Below are 20890 nucleotides of genomic sequence, written 5' to 3' on the forward strand. Positions count from 1 at the left end.
GCATGTTTTTCTTGAACATGGCTGACTGTCACAAGTTTCACTGCAGTACAAACATAAATTTAACAAAATTGTCATACACTGCGGATATGTTTTATGCGGATGTTTCAGGGCTCCCAAGTTTTGAACTGAGTTCAGAGTGAGATTTTGGTGGTGGCGGCGTCGGGGAGTGTTATGTTAAATTAAATTAAATTATTACCGGTATTACTATTTTAAAAATGTAAATTACAATATCAACAATACAATATCAAAAAGACCTAACAATTCAGCTACCAGTGAATGAGCAGTAGTATGCATGTGATAACATAGATTGAAAAATAAGTCAAAGTGATACCGCTTCTCTGAATAGACAAGCTAAGCCAGTGTGCCGCTATTAGCCAGTGAAAACAGAGCGGAGTGGCAACTCTTCGCTTTGTTACACAATCTATGTGTGTCAGTGCGCTGCTGAAGTCTGGAAAGTTTATTTGCCTTTGCCCAATGTGTGAGACTTGAGAGCCCTGATGTTTTATGCGGATGTGTTTTTTCACGGAGTCGTGCAGCTTCAGTGGCACCGTGTCTGTGATATGGTGACGGCTGGGAATCTCATCCTTTGGCTCCAGTACACAGAGAAGACGCCGGAATCCCAGATCATCACCCACGGACAGTGGCTGGTCATCCAGGGCAATATACTCGGCAAGAGCATCTGTAATTTTGACCGCACGCGGGTAGCCTCTGGACATTTTCTCCCGCCTCGCCAGCGTCTGCCGCAAAGTTGGTTGTCTTTTGTCGGTGCCGCTAGTGAACTCCTTATATTCTGTGTTGTGCTGGGATTTCAAATGTTTTATCAAGTTGCTTGTGTTGTAAATTGCAGATTTGGTCCCTCCTGTAGGCAGTTTTGCCGAACATAATTTGCATTCTGCTTTTTTTTTTTTTGTCACGCTCGCTCTCATCCACCTGAAAATATTTCCACACCGCTGACATGACTCCACACTGCCCGCCTTGCAGTCAATTAACGTAAACTACACGCTTCCGCAAACTGGTATCGGTGTCGTGGTATCGGCACATATTTTACGAGTACGAGTAGAGTACTCAAGCCCGGTATCGGTACCGATACCTGATACTGGTATCGGTATCGGTGCATCCCTAATACATACAGAGATTTTTTTTTAATATATCATCCCAGCCCCCTTTGAATGAAGTGTAATGCAGTTTGAACATGGTGTCCAATCTCTCTTTCAGGTCTTTGACCTTCCCAGCTCTGTCCTGGAAGAGTCCTCCCCATCCTCAGAACAACCAGATATTACCTACAAAGCTGCTGTAGATCATTTCATTCAGACCAACCGCAACTGCTATCTCAGCCCAGAGAAACAAGCTGACCTAACAGGGCTCAACATTCAGGAGTCCCATACACATTCACTGCAGCAAATATTTGGCTCCATCAAGACACTCACAGCCAAAGAAGACCTGCTGCAGACATTAAGGTCAGACACACATACTCACGGTGGCATTGCTGGAGTAGCTCTGTGTCAGCTGGCTGGATTGAAATTTTTATATTTAATTATTTATGGTTTATTTGATAGAGCCAGATAAAGTGTACATAGACAAACTGAAAACAGCTATCTGATGCAAGTATCATGGTGTTTATGGCAGATGCTAATTTGCACTGTCTGTCCACAGAGGTAGACTGAGTACAGCAAGACACAATGAACCACACGTTTAGTAGTAATATAGCTATGTGAAATTAGAAAGGGACAGAGTTGTGCACAGAGAGTAAATTTATAACATACGGTTTGACCAGTTATGTACATGCACATAAAAGTTTTTTGCATTTTTATATATACAAATATATACGTGTGTGTGTGTGTGTGTGTGTGTTTATACACAAACAATACCTTCTCTCTGTGTTTTCCTCATAGACAACATTTGCTGGTCCATACAGCTCGCAGTAAAGGCTACAGTAAACTGATGTTGGGAGACAACTGTACCCGGCTTGCTGTTAAACTTCTTGCTAGTATATCACTGGGCAGAGGAGCACAGCTGGCTATAGACACGGTAACTCTGTGTGTGTGTGTGTGTGTGTGTGTCTATACATGGGGAGAAGACAGAGTCTAATTTGGCTTTTGGGTAGACGGAACACACCCCCTGTCTGCCATACTGAACAGCTGAGAATATCTGATTTCATTTATAAACTTAAGAACTTTTTTAAAGTTTAGAGTATGGACATGATTAATTTCAGTTCAGTCCCAGCTGTGTCGAAAAGAATTGCTGTCTCCCACTAGTGTTGCAAAATTCCCATAATTTTAAAAGATGGAAAATTTCCATGGGAGTTTTCGGAAATTAACAGGAATTAACGGAAATAAACAGGAATTTTGGGGGAATTTAAGGGAATTTATATTCACTGCATTCCCCTGGTCATAAACATGTATACATAATAAACATTTTGGTTTGTTAGAAGCAGATATGCATGCAAACATGTTACATTATAAAGAATTTCCAGGGAATTTTCGGGAATTTTCCCTAGCTGAGTCAAACTGTCGTGAATATTGGCATAACCAGAGTGCGAAATAGGGGGGAGCAAAGGGGAGCACAGCTCTCCTGGTGGTGACATGAGCTCCCCTGGCTGGAAACATTGTAAAATTTTGGGGGAGCGGTGCCTGCTCGGTGTGTGCGTGGCCACCCGGTCAGGTCTGCCGGATCTGGTTGATTATTATTATCAGGTCATTATTGATTGTGCAATGCCACGATTCGCAGTTAATCGCACTGTGCACCATAAACAATTTCGTGCGCTGCGTGCGTGACTGTGCATGTGCTCATGCATGAGTGCCCGTACCGTACTGGAGCGCACCCCCTCACTGCAAAAACTCAAAATCTTACCAAGATTATTTGTCTTATTTCAAGTCAAAAATGTCTTATTTCTAGTCAAAATATCTCATTACACTTAAAATAAGACATGATCACCTCAGAAGTAACTTGTTTTTAGACAATTTTCACTTGTTTCAAGTGAAAATTCACTTGAAACAAGTAAAAATTTGCTTGTTTCATTGGCAAAATTTGCCAGTGGAAAAAGTGAAAATTCACTTGAAATAAGTGAAAATTAGCTAGAAACAAGAAACAAATTTTGCCAATGAAACAAGCAAATTTTCACTTGTTTCAAGCAAATTTTCACTTGAAACAAGAGACAATTGTCTAAAAACAAGTGACTTCTGAGGTGATCATGTCTTATTTTAAGTGTAATGAGATATTTTGACTAGTAATAAGACATTTTTGACTTGAAATAAGACAAATAATCTTGGTAAGATTTTGAGTTTTTGCAGTGCTCCAACCGTGCCAGAGTAATTTTAAGTTGATTTAATTAAACAGTCAAACGTTACTTTGGTGGTCTGTGGATTAATTTTTATCATGTGGAGTGAAGTTTGCGTAGCCCATATAAATGCTTGGGAAATCTGTTGTTCAAATGAAATTAACCTGATCCATCGGGGCGTTTTATGTAAATATCCTACATTAAGATATTAATGGTATCACCTGTGTGCAACGAATTTTCCCTTTATAGGGGAGACTGGGGTAAGTTGAGCCAAAGGGTAAGTTGAGCCACCCCCTGTTGCTAGGAAACGGTAAAAAACATTGATCATTTGACCAAATATTTAGGAGGAAGGCATCATTTCATGGAGTCTGACATTTTTTTTTACATTTTTTACTCTTGAAAGTGAATTCAATCTATCATCGGTTTCCTATTAAGACCAAAACAGATCATTTTAAATTTGTTTTTTACATCAGTTGTGGTATCTATGAGCTACAACCTGAGGTCATAAACCTAGCATAAAAGTGCACAATTTTACCTGTGGGGACTAAAAAAATTCAAAATGGTGGGGTAAGTTGGGGTAAGTTGAGCCATTTGGCCTGGGGTAAGTTGAGTCGGAGCCCCATACACTTAATGAGTGTATTTTGGTTGTAGCCTAAATGTCTTAAATATTAAATAAATATGAAATATTGAATGAATGAATGAATAAATTAATAAATAAATAAATATTAATTACATATTAAGTGTATGGTGTAAGTGTATTTTGGTTCAATGTTCAAATGTGTTGCATTCATATTTTCATAACTGACCTTACTGTCAGCAAGGACACCAAGAAACTAGTGTTCTAGTGTTTTCTTTCCAAAAACACAGCTGTTAATATTCTCTTCCCAAGCACACTTTAAGGCCTGTTAAAACAGCTGTTTATTGTACCTGTTGAATTGTGTTTAAAATAAAAAAAATACACATGAATGTGAAGAAGTAACTGTTATTTAGGGAGGGAGAAGGTGGGGGATGGGTGGGATGGAAGTGGGGAGGAAGGTGGGGGGCGAGAAGGGATACGGCTCAACTTACCCCGCTCCTATGCTCAACTTACCCCATACACGGGGTAAGTTGTGCCACAAGACCACTTTTTTTGGACATGCTATATTATGGAAACAGTTATGTTTACACTCATTCTGTTTGTTTGAAGAGATGCACAACATCCTGAAATATATGCAGATATATTAGTTAGCGACAAAACTATGATTGCCTTGATGTAGTGATCCTAAATATGAAAAATGGCTCATCTTACCCCAGTCTCCCCTAATAATCCTATGTCTGTTCTCTTGTAGGATATTAATGTAACAAGTAGTTATACAGCGTTAGTAAAAGGTGTAGGCTATTAATTCAGGCATAGGACTGTGTGCAGTACTATTTTAAGGTGTGCATATGAAGTGGTTCAAAACTACCCATTAAAATGCATGGAAATGCAGGAAATTGAATCGTGATGCTGATGTGATGATCGTCTGTCTCAGTGGAAGTGCTGTAGCTTAGTGGAGTATAGGCTACTGATTGATGATGATCAAATGTGCTCGAAATTATTTGCATATGTGAATCATAGTGCACAGTTGAATTTGCATTGAATCATGCAACATATTTGTTTCCACCAAAATGCAAAGTTGACTGTTTACATTTAAGTTTTATATTTAAGTTTTATTTCACACACTGGGGTATGCGGATGATGATTTTACAGTATGCTGGCATTGTGGCCTTTAGAGGTGAGTCCTGAGTTCAGGAGATTAGAGTTTCCATTTCCAAAATGGAATTGTGATATTGATGTTGACATTCATTTTATTGATTATTGCTTATTTTTGCCCCATTCACCTTAAGTTAATAACAACAAAAACGAAAACTTCCAAAATTCCCAAGCTTAAATTTCCATGGAAGCTTTTCAAAAACCTCATTCAAATTGATGACAAGAAAAAAAAACAAAAATTCCCCAAATTCCCGAGCTGAATTTTCCGGGGAATTTTCGGAAAAATTGGAAAAAAAAGTGACAACAAAAATCTTCTGAAAATTTCCAAAATTCCAGAGTGAAAATTCCCATGGGAATTTTCGAAAACTTTCCGGGAAATTTACCGGAAACTTTCCACCCCTTTGCAACACTATCTCCCACTCACACAAACTTGGAAGTTATGAAAAGATAATCCAATTTTTGAACTGTGTGACTTATTGTCTGTGGAGATTCACAGTCATCCAGGTCATGATATGCAAGAAAAGTTAAAATCAAGGTCAGCTGGACTTGATAGTAGGTTTTGAAGACATTTTGCTTCTCCTCAAGAAGCTTCTTCAGTTTCTCACTGACTGGCTGGGAATCCAGGTGTTAAACCTCTGTGGGTCGTTGTCAGGGTCATTGATATACCACTAATATGTAGGTGCTAACAGTCATCATTGAGAGTTGTTTGAGCGACTCTCAATGATGCGATCTTTAGGGTGGACCAGTCACACTTGATCTCGTGTGACAACGGTCAGTCACGCTTGACACCAGGTGACTCCAACGACTCTCAATGATGATCATTAGCACCTAGGAGCTCCTACATATTAGTGGTATCAATGACCCTGATAACAACCCCACAGAGTTTGAGGGCCCTATCTTGCGCCACGCTACCCGCTATACATTATGCAACTCCGTATTTGCGCCTGGAGGTGTGTCGTGGGCGTGTTTTATGCGCTATCCCTAAAATTGCTATCTTGCGCACACACTTTAGGGAAAGCAGACCACCCGCTATCCGCTTTCCGAAAAGTTTGGACTTTAACAAGAGCGCGCCCAGGCGGCTTCAATGCGCGCCCCGACGGAGCCTCACCACGCACACGGTCGGCGACTGATACCGGGACACCGTCGAAATGGACTGAGTATATTACTCATATAGACTGTTTAGAGGAAAGACTGTTTTAACTTGGACACTTACGCCAGTGTGTTTTATTGTTTTATCATAAGCCAGCAGCTGTGCTATATTTTTATTTTAAATATTTTATTTGCCCAGTCTACCTTGTCAATAAATTAGTTTACACGTAGTTCCACCTCTGCCTCTTGTGTCTGTGTGGTGTGGCCCAGGGATTTTACTCAGTCAGTACAACCTTGTGACACATCCACTTGGACACATGTGGACGTGCACATGCGGCATGTATATATATGTATATATATGTATATATGTATATATATATATATATATATATATATATATATATATATATAAAGCCACCTTGCTTTAGCCTCAGTTGAATCCCTCTCTCCATCACGGGTTTCAGTTTGCGGATTTAGGATAGCGCAGCCTTCCCTTAAAGGCAATGGCACCTGGCACACTGATTGGTGTAGTTGGCGTAACGCCCAAAACACGCCTATGCATAATATAGCCTGTAGCGCAAGTGTTTTACGGATAACGGCAGGTGCGCAAGATAGCAACTTTTACGGGGGAACGCCTCTTGCGCAATGCTAAATCCCCAAATAACGGGTTTAGGGACTCTGACGCAAGATAGGGCCCCAAATACCTGGGATTCCCTGCCAGTCTCAGAACTGAAGAAGCTTCGTGGAGGAGAAGCGAAACGTCTTCAAAACCTACTATCAAGTCCACTTGACCTTTGATTTTAACTTTACTTGCGTGTGACCTATTGTGTTGTAATAAAACAAATGTTCTTTTTCACACCACTCACATTTAGTGATAACATTACTGGATGGAGCCACACCCACAAATTTTATCTTATTTAGACATCTGTGTTCAATAATTATACATTATTAACATCTAACCAAATCTGCAGTGGGCTTTCATGATAGTGCCAAAGCCTTTATACAGAGCACATGCACCCTCAACAAATCTTGTTTGTGTGGCTGGGTGTTTTCAGGGTTTCTCAGACCTGAGGTATGGTGACATCATAACAGTGAGGCCAATGAGAGATTACTCAGCCAAAGAAGTCTCTTTTTACAACCACATGTACAATGTGCCATCTGTCTTCATACCCACTTTGGACACTAAGGTAAGAGATCGTCTGTTTAGCATTTATATATCAAGAAACTGATTAGACATTTTGACAGTTACTAGTTAGTGAGAAGTTACATTTTCTCCATAGCATGTACACTTTTAAAAAGATTTAATATTCACATATTTTATCAAAATCCTATAACTTCAAAAATAAGTTGACCATTCTAAATAAATGAGACAGAGTGCCTTGGACATTATTTTACTTTTACATTTTTGGGGATTCCAGCCCATTTTTATGCATTTTTTTTTCTTTTTTTTAACTCAAGGAATATCCAGAAAAATAGGGTTGCCTCCTAATTGTTGACCAAAGGTTAGTCAATGAGAAGAGTTTTAGCTGACCAAGTTTCATTGGTTGGTTAGTTGCAGAAAAAGGGACTTTTAGTTTGAAACAATGAACAAATGGGAACCCTTATTCAGACAGGGACAGACATTGTTTAGATGGCCGGTCACTGCGGGTCTTTAACAATGTTGAGCAAGGAATTCAAAGTATGGGATCATTTCGAACATCATTTGTCGACCTCAAACAGGTAGCCTAATGTTAGCCACCTAGCATGTTTGCTGGACATTGGTTGTTCCAACACATTCAGAATCAAATACCACTTTTGCTGGTGGCATTAACAGGCATCTAACTTTGTGTGTTAGCTTTTAAAATTTATATTTTAAAGGCTCATCATTAGAGTTTTTAATATCTCTAATGTACCACAGTGTTAACATTGTTACTTCCAACACTTTCTTAGCCCCAACCATTTTTCGATGGCCCCATAAATGTATATATTTAAATAATTAATATCACTAACGTGAGGACTAGTCAGGTAATAGCTTGAACTAACGGGAGCCTTACACCCACTACCGAAGAGCACCTGTCACCTTTTTTGACTTGCAAACCCTCTGCAGCACTCCTCCTTGTATTTTCTTGTCCCATTACTTCCAGGAAAACATCATATCTGTAGTGGTTCATCATGTAACAGCAGAAGGAGATGATAAGTCCAACCATAATACTCTATCATAATTGTCCCCCATGATCAAATATTGGAGAACGGATTATGGATTGAGCTTTGTTGATCCAAAAAAAAAAAAAAAAAAAAAAAACACTGTACTGCCGGCTCAAGTCGCACATCTTCCTGCTGCTTTAATTTGCCTGTTTTTCTTATTGCTTGTCTTTGCTACTCTTGCTGTTGTTTTGCCCGACACGGTTGTCTGCTTGCTACCTATCCAAGGTTTGTGTGGTAGGCTGCTTGTTTTTATATGGTGCTTGTTGTCAAATGTATATTTGTTTTGACTGCATGTAAGTGATAGGTGTTGGAAACATTTTGATATGTACTGCTATCTTTTTAATTATTCTTTTAAGCCCCTTCCCCTCCCTTCAAGAGGCTTTGCGTTTGTATTTGTAAGATGAAAAAATGTACCAACCTGCCTTGTCAAACTCTGAAACAAGGATTGCTACACACAAACACACACATATACACACACTTTGAGACTGCTCATGCAACTTTGTGTCCATCCCATAGACAACAGACAAGGCCAGTGTCCTGCGTCTAACAGAGAGCTTTGTCACTAAACTCCAAGCTCATTTCCCCTCCACTGTCAGCACCATCTACAGGTTAGTGGGAATTATCAACCTCCTGTACATGTACATGTGCCCTTGAAGATCTCACAATGCTAAGTGTGCCAGATGTGAATGGTTTTCCATGTTCATTGTATGTGTGTGTGTGGGTGGTGGGTTGGGGTTGGTGGTATATAAACAGGGAGGTATTGTTTGTGGCCAAAAATCATTGGAGAAACATCTTTATTGTTATAGCTGTTTAAGGCTGACATCATTTTTATAGCCTAGGAGAATTCATTCCAGTTAGTGGCACTGAATTTGACTAGGCTGTAAAAGAGCATCGTGTTCTAGTAGGCAACATGTTAGTTGCACTAAACTTTACTAAAATTAATATTCAGTGTACCCTACAAGTAGAGGAAAAAAATCACATGAAAAATATTAGGCCTTCATCTTTATTAATAAACTTAATTAAAAGTTAAAATCTACTAATTGCCAAGCAAATTGTTTTTGCCAAGCAAAAATTGTTTAAAAGCTCATTTGTTATTCTAATTGTGTGTTTTAAATGGTTATATGTAGTATTTTGAATATAAAAGAACTCATTATTTGAATTATAATTAATAACAATGACAAGCAGTATTGAGTTGCATTTGTAATTTACACAGAGTACAAGAAGTCCAAAGCAAGTGTGAATTTAATTTGGACCTACAAGGAAATTGTTTTTGACAAGTTGTCAAAAAATTTTGGCACAGTCAAGAACAATAAATTAAACATGCCATTCCCACCTCTGTTTAGGAAGTAAAGATGCACACTAGTGCACAACTGATATGTGATTTTTGAGACCATTACCTATTTTAAAGGGGAAAAATTCACTGATGAGGTAAATTTTTCGAGCTGGAATAGACCCTTTCTATGTGGATTGTGCACAGATTTTGCACCAACCATGACCAAGAGATTTTTGCCAAGAAAACAAAAGCCACAGCACTCTATTTTAGACAGGTACAGCAAGTGTTGGCATTAGCTATCATCATGTAAGGGATAATCCACAACAAAGTGGTCTGGTATCGAAAAAATAATGACTGAGGCAGAGAAGAAGAATTCAAGGATGTTAAGCAGAGGGACGTTCGTCCGCACCAAGGTTATTTCTCTATAACAGACAGCATTTTTGAGGGTGGGAGATGTTTCCCCATTTATGATTTAAAATTTAGTTAGACTAAGTACTTAGACTAAGTACAACACACAGTTGAAGGAGCACTTTTCAACAAAAAGAAAAGTAGTGTAAGCACACGCTAAGATGATTTCAAACATGTGATGTGTCTATGTTGTCTAGGACCAGTGAGAAGCTCCAGACAATACAACCGTCTCCGAGTTCTTCTACTGCTCACAACTGGGACAAGTGTCTGCTCTGTATGTGTGCTCTTGATACTAATGTTGGTGAGTATTACATGGTATTGCCATGGTTTACACATAGGTTACGATCAAGACAATGTGATAGTATGGTGAAGTCTTTTTCATGTTTGACATTTGTGAATGCTCCACTGGGAAAATTTTATTTTTAAAAAATTGGTAGCTTCTAGTTTATTTAAGACAGAGGTTCTCAAACTTTTTTGGCCCAGGGACCCCCTGGAGGGGTCAAAATTTTGCAGGCACCCCCTGACACTCGCAACACCGATAAGCATAATACTTATAACCACATTTGTACTCTTAGCTAGTTGATTAGCAGCATTAGCACATAGCCTCATCCAAGGGCGTAGGTTTGATTTTGACATTGGTGGGGACGTAAAAGCGCTCCAAGGCGGCGCCCCTGAAAGTTGATGTTTTTTGCATTATGACTGCAATTTCACATCATGTAGAGCTGATCAAATAAACAAGCAAACGATCACAATCAGAAAAAAATAAAAACTAGTAAGGGATTGACATTAATGTTTATACTGCATATATGAATATCTATACTGACTACAAGTATTTCATAATTCTGTAATGTTGTAAGTTAAAGGCAACTAAAGAAAGACAAGCAGGCAATTTAACTGAGTTCTTGTCTTTAGTGCAACTGTGCATCATACTGTACATCAACACCACCATACAGAAACATAAATAAAATAGAATAAATGTTTGACACTAGGGGCCCTATCTTGTGCCACCCACTACCCGCTGCCACTACCCGCTACTCGCTGCCACTACCCGCTGCCCGCAAATTGCGGATTTAGGAACTTCCGCTATCCCTAAACGGTATCTTGCGCCCACGCTAACCGCTATCCTTTATACCAACTCCGTTATTTGCACCTGGAGGTGTGTCCGTGGGCGTGTTTCATGCACTATCCCTAAAATTGCTATCTTGCACACACACTTTAGCCCAAAGTAACTTTAGCCCCGTAACAGCCCAAACTTAAAGTTTGGGCTGTTACGAGAGCGCGCCCAGGTGGCTTCAATGCACGCCCCGACGGAGCCTCGCCACGCAACCGGTCGGACTGATACTGGGACGCTGCCGGAATGGACTGAGTATATTACTCATATAGACTGTTTAGAGGAAAGACTGTTTTAATTGGACACTTACGCCAGCACGTTTTATTGTTTTATCATAAGCCAGCAGCTGTGCTATATTTTTATTTTTATTATTTTATTTGCCCAATCTACCTTGTCAATAAATTAGTTTACACTTAGGGCCCAATCTTGTGCCAGCCGCTATCCGCTGCCACTACCCGCTATCCGCAAATTGCGGATTTAGGAACTTCCGCTATCCCTAAACGGTATCTTGCGCCACCCGCTACCCGCTATCCGTTATGCCGACTCCGTCATTTGCTCCTGGAGGTGTGTTCGTGGGCGTGTTTCATGACCACCCGCTATCCGCTATCCCTAAAGTGTGCTGTGCTATATTTTTATTTTTAATATTTTATTTGCCCAATCTACCTTGTCAATAAATGAGTTTACACATAGTTCCACCTTTGCCTCTTGTGTGTGTGTGGTGTGGCCCGGGGATTTTACTCAATCAGTACAACCTTGTGACGCGTCCACTTGGACACATGTGGCTCCACCTCCCGAATTAACTCGCCTATAATATAATATATAATATGTATATATATAAAGCCACCTTGCTTTAGCCTCAGTAGAAGCCCTGAGAAAATCTACCTCCCTCTCTCCATCGCGGGTTTAGGATTTAGGATTTAGGATAGCGCATCCTGCCCTTAAAGGCAATGGCACCTGGCACACTGGTTGGTTTAACTGGCGTAACGCCCAAAACACGCCTATGCATAATATAGCGGGTAGCGCAGGTGTTTTGCAGATAACGGGATGTGCACAAGATAGCAACTTTTACGGGGGAACGCCTCTTCCTAAATCCTAAATCCGCAAATAGCGGATTTAGGGAGTCTGGCGCAAGATAGGGCCCATAGTTCCACCTCTGCTTCTTGTGTGTGTGTGGTGTGACCCGGGGATTTTACTCAATCAGTACAACCTTGTGACACGTCCACACTTTGGACACATGTGGTTCCACCTCCCGAATTAACTTGCCTATAATATAATATATAATATGTATATATATATAAAGCCAACTTGCTTTAGCCTCAGTAAAACCCCTGAGAAAATCTACCTCCCTCTCTCCATCGCAGGTTTAGGATTTAGGATTTAGGATTTAGGATAGTGCAGCCTGCCCTTAAAGGCAATGGCACCTGGCACACTGATTGGGTTAACTGGCGTAACGCCCAAAACACACCTATGCATAATATAGCGGGTAGCGCAGGTGTTTTGCGGATAGCGGGAGGTGCACAAGATAGCAACTTTTATGGGGGAACGCCTCTTGCGCAACCCTTAATCCGCAAATAACGGGTTTAGGGAGTCTGGCGCAAGATAGGCCCCTAAATACCTAAATACAAACAGATTAGTGTCCATTGCCTTGCTCTTATTTGGAAAAAAAAATCTTTCTCACACATTTTAAATCATGGTTAGTAAAAATGGACAATTCCTTCTTCCCTAGAGGCAACAGACCAATATGCCTGATAAAAGCTCTCATGTCAAAAAAGCATGCTGAACTTTTGTTCTAACTGCCACCTGACGAAATAAACAGTGAAGAAAACAGTCTGTGTGCGTAGCTGCTGGCCAACCAGCCAAACAAACTCCGCTGTGCACGTCCTCCGGCGCTTTTTTACAACCACATGCAGTGACAGCGGGGACGGCCAATCACACATAAGCAAGAAACGGCAGAGCCAATCGATGAGCGATATTAGGTTAGAGGCGGGACTTCTAGCAGAGACCGGCTGTTAACCCTTTGTGTACCATAAGAATCGAGTGGACACTGACGGACAGAGGCGCTTTGAGTGTTTGTTGTTGCTGTTATTTGTGAAGCCGTGCGAGCGCCTGTGAGGTGTCATACCAGATTGACTGATGTGTAATCACATAAGTAAGCTCCCCAAATCAATCATGGGAGACACTTAAAAACGAACACAGTGTTTATTTCACAGTTTAACGCCCCTCCCCCAAAAAAGTTTTTAAAAAATTAATAATAATAAAAAAATACATTTCCGTGAATTTTTTCGCAGACCCCCTGGCTGGGTCCGCGGATCCCACTTTAAGAGATGCAATTTAGCAATGTTTTAATTCTTGTTTTGTTTAAGACTTTGTGTTTATCTTAAAAGCCCCATGCTGTACACTTTTCCAGGGTTTTATTTTAACTGTTGATATCCCCAGCAAGATGTATTTGTGGTTTTGAGTACCTGTGGTCCGCTAAATGTAGTTTTCACGGCTCATCTCTCTTGCCTTTCGCCACCTCTTCACGGTTCGTTTAGCCAATCAGAAGAGAGAATCAGCATCTCTCCACTGATTGGCTGTTTTCTGAGTGACATATGGTCAGGCCAATCACAAGCAAGTAACTGAAACCTATGTTGCTCAGCAGAGCTCAGTGGAGCTCACCGGTAAATGGGAATTATCATCTTATATAGATCTATATTATGTATGATTGTCATGGCTACCGCTGAGCGTGGTGTTATAGACCCGTTTACAGCCTACATCATCGAAAAGCTGCGTGCGCAGTTTGGTAACAGAAGCACTACTATTTTGCCCCGGCTGGACTAGTTAACAGCGTTAAATAATACCGTCAACAGCATCAAAATGTCGGGTTGTTGTGTGTACGGTTGTCAAAATCGGTATTCTAAAGGACTCAGGTTCTATAGGATACCTACCGGATCGCGACAATTTCAAAGCAACCGAAGGTGGCTGTGGCTTCAAGCTGTCATGTAGCTTCATGTAGACTGGACTGAGGACACGATCAAAAATGCTCACGTATGCGGTGCCCTTTTTATATCAGGTAAGGTTATGTGTCTACTCTGTGATTTTCACTAGAAAGCCTGGGTTGCATAAACACCGATAAGTATCTTTTAATGTTATGACCAGGCTTGAAATTAACCCTTTCTCTCAGCCAAATTTTGTAAATGACTAACATGTTTATAACTTCTAAATTAATAAATATTTTAGCATTTATCAAACATAAGCGCAATCAGGTTTTAGATGCAAATAAAAATTACTGGCTTCTGAAATTTTGACCAAATTGCCACTATGTAAAGATTATGAAAAAGTTAGCCAACCGTACATGTTTGAGCCCGACTCAGATCCTGAACCACAGACAGCAGGAGACACCGAACCACCTCAAATCCATTTATGCAGGATGTTACTGTCTTGATGAGACAGAGGAAAAAAAATCACATACCAGTTGTGGAGCTGACGTTGGTCCAGACAGTTTGGGGACAACAGTGTCCATTTCCAATAGTTTCTTTGTGAAACCGGCATTGTATTGTGTCGGGTTGATAAAACAGTCGGTGCCGAACAGACGAGCAAATTTAAACTAAATCCTGCAGGACCTGGGAAAAAATTGACATCAGCCACTGGTCTGTAACGTGTGTTTCTTTTGGAAGAGTGTGCAGTGAAACATGAGTCTCCTTGCATCCGTCTGTGGTGCAGCAACATTTCTTCAGCATGTCGCCAACTGGTTAGCTTGTTGCCTGGGGAGCGGAGGCAGGCTGGCTCGCTTCTTCCGCCTGTTTATGACATCATAAAGAGGCGGAAGTGCAATCAGCTGGTTTTTCAGGGAGAGTTTCAAAGAACGGGCTGTGTGCACGTCTCCATTTATCACAGGTTTAACGCATGGGACAGTATTTATGTGGCCCTGAGACCTTCCCTATCACGCAAAAACAACGAAAATTGTATTTTTCATGCCATGGGGCCTTTAAATTGTTATAGCATACCTATTTGCCTACGTAAATAGTTTACTTCTGGATTTTAGAATACTTACCTGTACTTGCCTGTCAAACTTATGTGTGGAGAGAAAACCGAGAAAATACTTGTGCTTCCGTGTACCAAGTTTCTGTGACACCCAAATAATAATTAGTATAATTATTACAGCCAGACATGACTATCTAATATAATAACTTCTGCACTGGACCAAATGTATAGTAAGGGTTACCAGCTGAGACAGTTTCAGGTATTTATAATCTATCTTGACAAATCTATATGTTATACATGATTATAGGAAGGAGAAATGTGGCTTCACTCTGTCTCAGATAGATGTTGTGATACTTGTAACCTATAGAGAACTTGATTCATCAAGTTGGTAATTTCACAACCTTTCTCACCACCATTTAATACCAAACACATACCAAATATCTCCTGATGTAAGCGTCCCTTGTTGAAAGTCAACTTGGTGGTCCAGAATATTAAAAAGTTTGAAAACCTCTGCCTTAAGCCTACAGCGAGTGAAATCCAGAATGACCCTAATCCCAATCCTCCTTTCCTTTGCTTTGCCTTTGTCTCACTTCTCCTCTTTAGTAGAGAAGGCATCTGCTTTCCAGGCCACACTGATCTCAGAGCTGCTTTCTCAGAGAAGAGCATCCAGACCAGTTGACACTGCCTCCCCAACTCTGAGACCGGGTATGCTTTCTACAAGCCAGCAGACTTCACAGTGATGATGAGTTTGATGCGTTTCTTAATTTTCATCTAACAGGGAACAGACCATTCAGAAATTTGAGCATATTAGAGTAACACCAAGTTAAAATTTACAGATGCCGGTTTGTAATAGCATTAAAAAAAGTAAAGCTTTGGTAATTCCCAGTGCATGTTTCATAGGGAGTTTTAATAACAAAGTAGCCTCTTGTATTTTTAGGTAATTGGGAGGAACATTTCTATAGGAGTTGCACTGTTTGTTTGCTCATTCATTTGTTTGTGTGCATTGCCTTTTACATGCTCACAGCCTCAGAAACTTCCTTTGTGCACTTCCTGTGTTTGCGTGTTGCAGAGACCCATGACTCCTCCATATGGGAAGTGCAGTGCGTACGTGTACACTAGGCAGTATGATAGACGTCAAACACATATCAACCAACTTGTGTGAAGTAGCTGGGTGATTATATTACGGTAGTGGGTAAATCAAGACTTTTGATACAGCATTTACACTGTATGCTTTCAAGGCCCTATTCAGACAGATGTTTTTTATAAGACCATGTCAGGTAATTTTGTGTATCACAGAGGTTAAGTCCTGTTTGGATGGGATCAGTTTCCCAAATAATGTCTGAGTTTTAATTACAGATACTGTATCTGTAATTTCATTTACCCATTTGGACAGAATTCAAATTTCTGTAATTTCTTTTCTATATTACAGAGATGCGATTGGCTACCTGAAACCTGTCAGTTCAGTTTTTTCACATTGTTAAGATAGACTCCTAATTGGTAGGTGGTAGGTAGGTAGATGTTGTTAGTTTACTCCTGCTGGTTTAAACAGAGATTGTTTTAATATGTCCATAACAACAGACTGTCAGTGCACTATACACACTATACAGGGGGTTCTTGAAATGATAAGAACACCCTATCCTTATACAGGTCTCCAATCTTACTCAAATTCCTTTCCAGCCAGGATTTCCACAAAATGGGTTTTTTCCTGTTTTGACAGATGGATTATTCCAAATAGAGGAATACAATTGTTTGTATTGGGATATCCCAAGTATCTTATGTACGTTTGCCCAAACTATTCTGGAATGCAGCATGATTGGATTAGTCACCTCCCCAGTCAAACTACTCATATCCTTCTGTGACAAAGCCTCAATTGGTTTGAATGGGGCTGTGAGTTCTTTTTCTATTTGTATCCATCCAAGGTGTGCACCACAGCTGGTCCAGTGCTTGGCTAGTTTTGCCATTTCAAACACAATATTATAAAGTTCCACATTGGGTAAGGCTAGACCTCCTTTTTTTCTTGGATCATGGAGTTCATGCATTTTGATTCCGTGTTTCTTTCCATTCCATAAATATTCCTTAATTATCTGATTGTACTGCTTAAAAATTCCTGTAGAAATTGTCACTTGTATCATCATTGATATGAAATTAAACTGAGGAGCGACTATCATTTTAATGGTATTGATTTTCCCCCAAAGGGTGAGATTGATTGATTTCCACTTATCCAAGTTATTTTTTATTTTCTGAAGAAGTGGAGACATATTAATCTGTATTATATTACTCATCTGCACACAGTCTTATTCCAAGATACACTATATTGCCAAAAGTATTCGCTCATCTATCCAAATCATTGAATTCAGGTGTTCCAATCACTTCCATGACCACAGGTGTATAAAATCAAGCACCTAGGCATGCAGACTACTTCTACAAACATTTGTGAAAGAATGGGTCGCTCTCAGGAGCTCAGTGAATTCCAGCATGGTGCTGTAATAGTAATGTAATAGGATGCCACCTGTGCAGTAAGTCCAGTTGTGAAACTTCCTCGCTACTAAATATTCCACAATCAACTGTTAGTGGTACTATAACAAAGTAGAAGCGATTGGGAACGACAGCAACTCAGCCACGGAGTGGTAGGCCACATAAAATCACAGAGCGGGGTCAGCGGATGCTGAGACGCATAGTGCGCAGAGGATGCCAACTTTCTGCAGAGTCAATAGCTTGAGACCTTTAAACTTCATGTGATCTTCAGATTAGCTCAAGAGCAGTGCGTAGAGAGCTTCATGGAATGGGTTTCCATGGCCGAGCAGCTGCATCCAAGCCTTACATCACCAAGCACAATGCAAAGCATCGGATGCAGCGGTGTAAAGAACGCCGCCACTGGACTCTAGAGCAGTGGACACGTGTTCTCTGCAGTGACGAGTCACGCTTCTCCGTCTGGCAATCTGATGGACGAGTCTGGGTTTGGTGGTTGCCAAGAGAACGGTACTTGTCTGACTGCATTGTGCCAAGTGTAAAGTTTGGTGGAGGGGGGATTATGGTGTGGGGTTGTTTTTCGGACGTTGGGCTCGGCCCCTTAGTTCCAGTGAAAGGAACTCTTAATGCTTCAGCATACAAAGACATTTTGGACAATTTCATGCTCCCAACTTTGTGGGAACAGTTTGGAGATGGCCCTTCCTGTTCCAACATGACTGTGCACCAGTGCACAAAGCAAGGTCCATAAAGACATGGATAAGCGAGTTTGGTGTGGAAGAACTTGACTGGCCTGCACAGAGTCCTGACCTCAACCCGAGAGAACACCTTTGGGATGAATTAGAGCGGAGACTGCGAGCCAGGCCTTCTTGTCCAACATCAGTGTTTGACCTCACAAATGCACTTCTGGAAGAATGGTCAAAAATTCCCATAAACACACTCCTAAACCTTGTGGAAAGCCTTCCTAGAAGAGTTGAAGCTGTTCTAGCTGCAAAGGATGGGCCCACATCATATTAAATCCTATGGTTTAAGAATGGGATGTCACTCATGTTCATATGTGTGTGAAGGCAGCTGAGCGAATACTTTTGGCAATATAGTGTACTTCATTCCGGAGGGTATCCATTTGAATTGGAACTTACTGACTGCTGCTGGGTGACACTCCCTGGACACAAGCATAACCTCGGACTTAAGCCAGTTAATTTTATAACCAGATATCTGTGAAAAATTTTAAATTATGTCCAGAATAATAGGAGTTGATGAAGTCAGATCTGAGGATAGCCAAAGAATGTCATCCGCATATAAAAATAATTTGTGTTTTCTACCCCCTGCCTTCACTCCTTTTATTCCTGATTCCTCCCTTACTGCTATAGCCAGGGGTTCTAAAAATGGAGTAAACAGTAAAGGCGAAAGTGGATCCCCTTGCTTTGTCCCTCTTGAAATAGGAAAAAAAGGGGACATTTGTCCACTGGTGAGGACTGATGCTCTTGGTTCCTTATAAATCACCTTAATCCAGTTGATAAACCCCGGTCCAAAACCGAAAGAGTTTAGAACATGCATCAAAAAACCCCACTCCACCCTATTAAATGCCTTCTCCGCATCAAGGGAGAAGGCTGTTACTGGGGTGTTTTTGTTATGACTCATCCATATAAGATGTATCAACTGTCTAATGTTATCTGAGGATGACCTCCCTTTCACAAATCCCATCTGATCTTCATGGATAACACCTGGTAGTATATTCTCCAGCCTCATTGCCAGGACCTTAGTAAGCACTTTGCAGTCTACATTGACTAAGCTGACAGGCCGAAAACTACCTGGGTCTAATGGATCCTTATCCTTTTTAAGGATGACTCCCAAGATGGTGCCGCTCTAGTGGCAGCTTGTTGCAGCAGCTCCCATTCACTTGAATGTTTTTTTTCCCATTTTTTTCTAGTTTAATCTTAACTTTTATTTCTATTTAATTTATTGGTTTCTTTAACTGATCAGTGCACTATGGAGACCAAAGTCGCCGTGTTTGTTCTGGTCTTTCTTTTGTTTTTTTCCCTTTTTTCGTCCGTGTCTGGAGACCGCGTACGGGACCCCATTGTTTACAGTAGGGATCAGCTGTTGGCCCTCCGTGGCACCGCGGTGCTGCCCCACGAGAGGCCCGACATTCCCCGGGAGTTGAAGAGGAGGAGACGGGGGAGCCGTGCCGGAGCTGCACGCCGCGCTAGAAGGAGGAGATACAGACCCGTCCTCCTGTCCATCATCATGGGGAATGTAAGATCTCTTCCCAATAAGATGGACGAGCTAGCGGCGCTGACTCGGCACCAGAGGGACTACCGGGAGTGCAGCATCATGATGTTTACGGAAACATGGCTGACTGAGCTGACCCCAGACACGGCCGCGGACCTGCACGGCTTCAAGCTGGTGCGGGCGGACAGGACGAGGGAGAGCGGTAAGAGGAAAGGAGGAGGGCTGGCAGTGTTTGTGAACGATAGATGGTGTAACTCTGGGCACATCGCTATTAAAGAACAGCTCTGCTGCAGGGACATTGAACTGTTAGCTGTTGGTATGAGGCCATATTACCTGCCGCGGGAATTCTTGCATGTTATCGCGATAGCTGCGTATATCCCCCCCTCCGCTAACGCTGATGCAGCCTGTGATGTTCTCCACTCTGTCACAAGCAGGCTGCAGACAGAGCACCCACAGGCCCTCCTTCTTACCTCTGGGGACTTTAATCATGCCTCTCCATCCTCCACTCTGCCCACTTTCACCCAGTGTATTACATGTTGCACTAGGGACAGTAAGATACTGGATTTGTGTTATGCCAACACCAAGGAGGCATACACCTCATCACCCCTCCCCCCACAACCTGGTTCATCTCCTGCCTGTGTACAAACCTCTCGTGCACAGGCAACCAGCTGTGTCCCGCACAGTGAAGAGATGGTCCGACAAGGCTGAGGAAGCTCTGAAGGACTGTTTCGACACAACTGTGTGGGAGGAATTTTGTGACTCCCATGGAGAGGACATTGACAGTCTCACACAATGCATAACAGACTATATTAACTTTTGTGTGGAAAACACTGTACCCACCAGGACTGTACGGTGTTTTTCCAACAGTAAACCGTGGATTAACCCTGACATAAAGGCTCTCCTTAAGGAGAAAAAGAGGGCCTTTAAGTCTGGAAATAAGGACAAGCTGAAGGCTGTGCAGAGGGAGTTGAGAAGGAAGATCAGAGAGGGGAAGAACACCTACAGGAGGAAGATGGAGGATCAGCTGCATTAGAGAGATGTCTGTGGAGTCTGGAAAGGCCTGAAAACCATCTCTGGCCACAAGAAACCTGACTCCCAAGCTACTGGGGACCAAAAGTGGGCTGATGATCTGAACTTATTCTTCAATAGATTTGA

General features: G+C 41.4%; 1 protein-coding gene across 2 annotated transcripts in view; it reads left to right on the forward strand.

Moving 5' to 3' along the window:
- ctu2 (cytosolic thiouridylase subunit 2 homolog (S. pombe)) overlaps nt 1-20890 on the forward strand; it is a 101374-nt gene that overhangs the window by 62081 nt on the left and 18403 nt on the right. The window contains exons 7-12 of one of the 2 annotated variants that reach the window (XM_030070992.1): nt 1216-1457; nt 1893-2028; nt 7154-7285; nt 8799-8890; nt 10161-10264; nt 15644-15742. In XM_030070992.1, coding sequence (XP_029926852.1) covers nt 1216-1457; nt 1893-2028; nt 7154-7285; nt 8799-8890; nt 10161-10264; nt 15644-15742 — 805 coding nt within the window. Of the gene's footprint in view, nt 1-1215; nt 1458-1892; nt 2029-7153; nt 7286-8798; nt 8891-10160; nt 10265-15640; nt 15743-20890 lie in introns of both variants that reach the window. The other variant, XM_030070990.1, reaches the window with a different exon arrangement.

The sequence above is a fragment of the Myripristis murdjan genome, chromosome 15 (genome assembly GCF_902150065.1).
Source record: "Myripristis murdjan chromosome 15, fMyrMur1.1, whole genome shotgun sequence".
Lineage (NCBI taxonomy): Eukaryota > Metazoa > Chordata > Actinopteri > Holocentriformes > Holocentridae > Myripristis > Myripristis murdjan.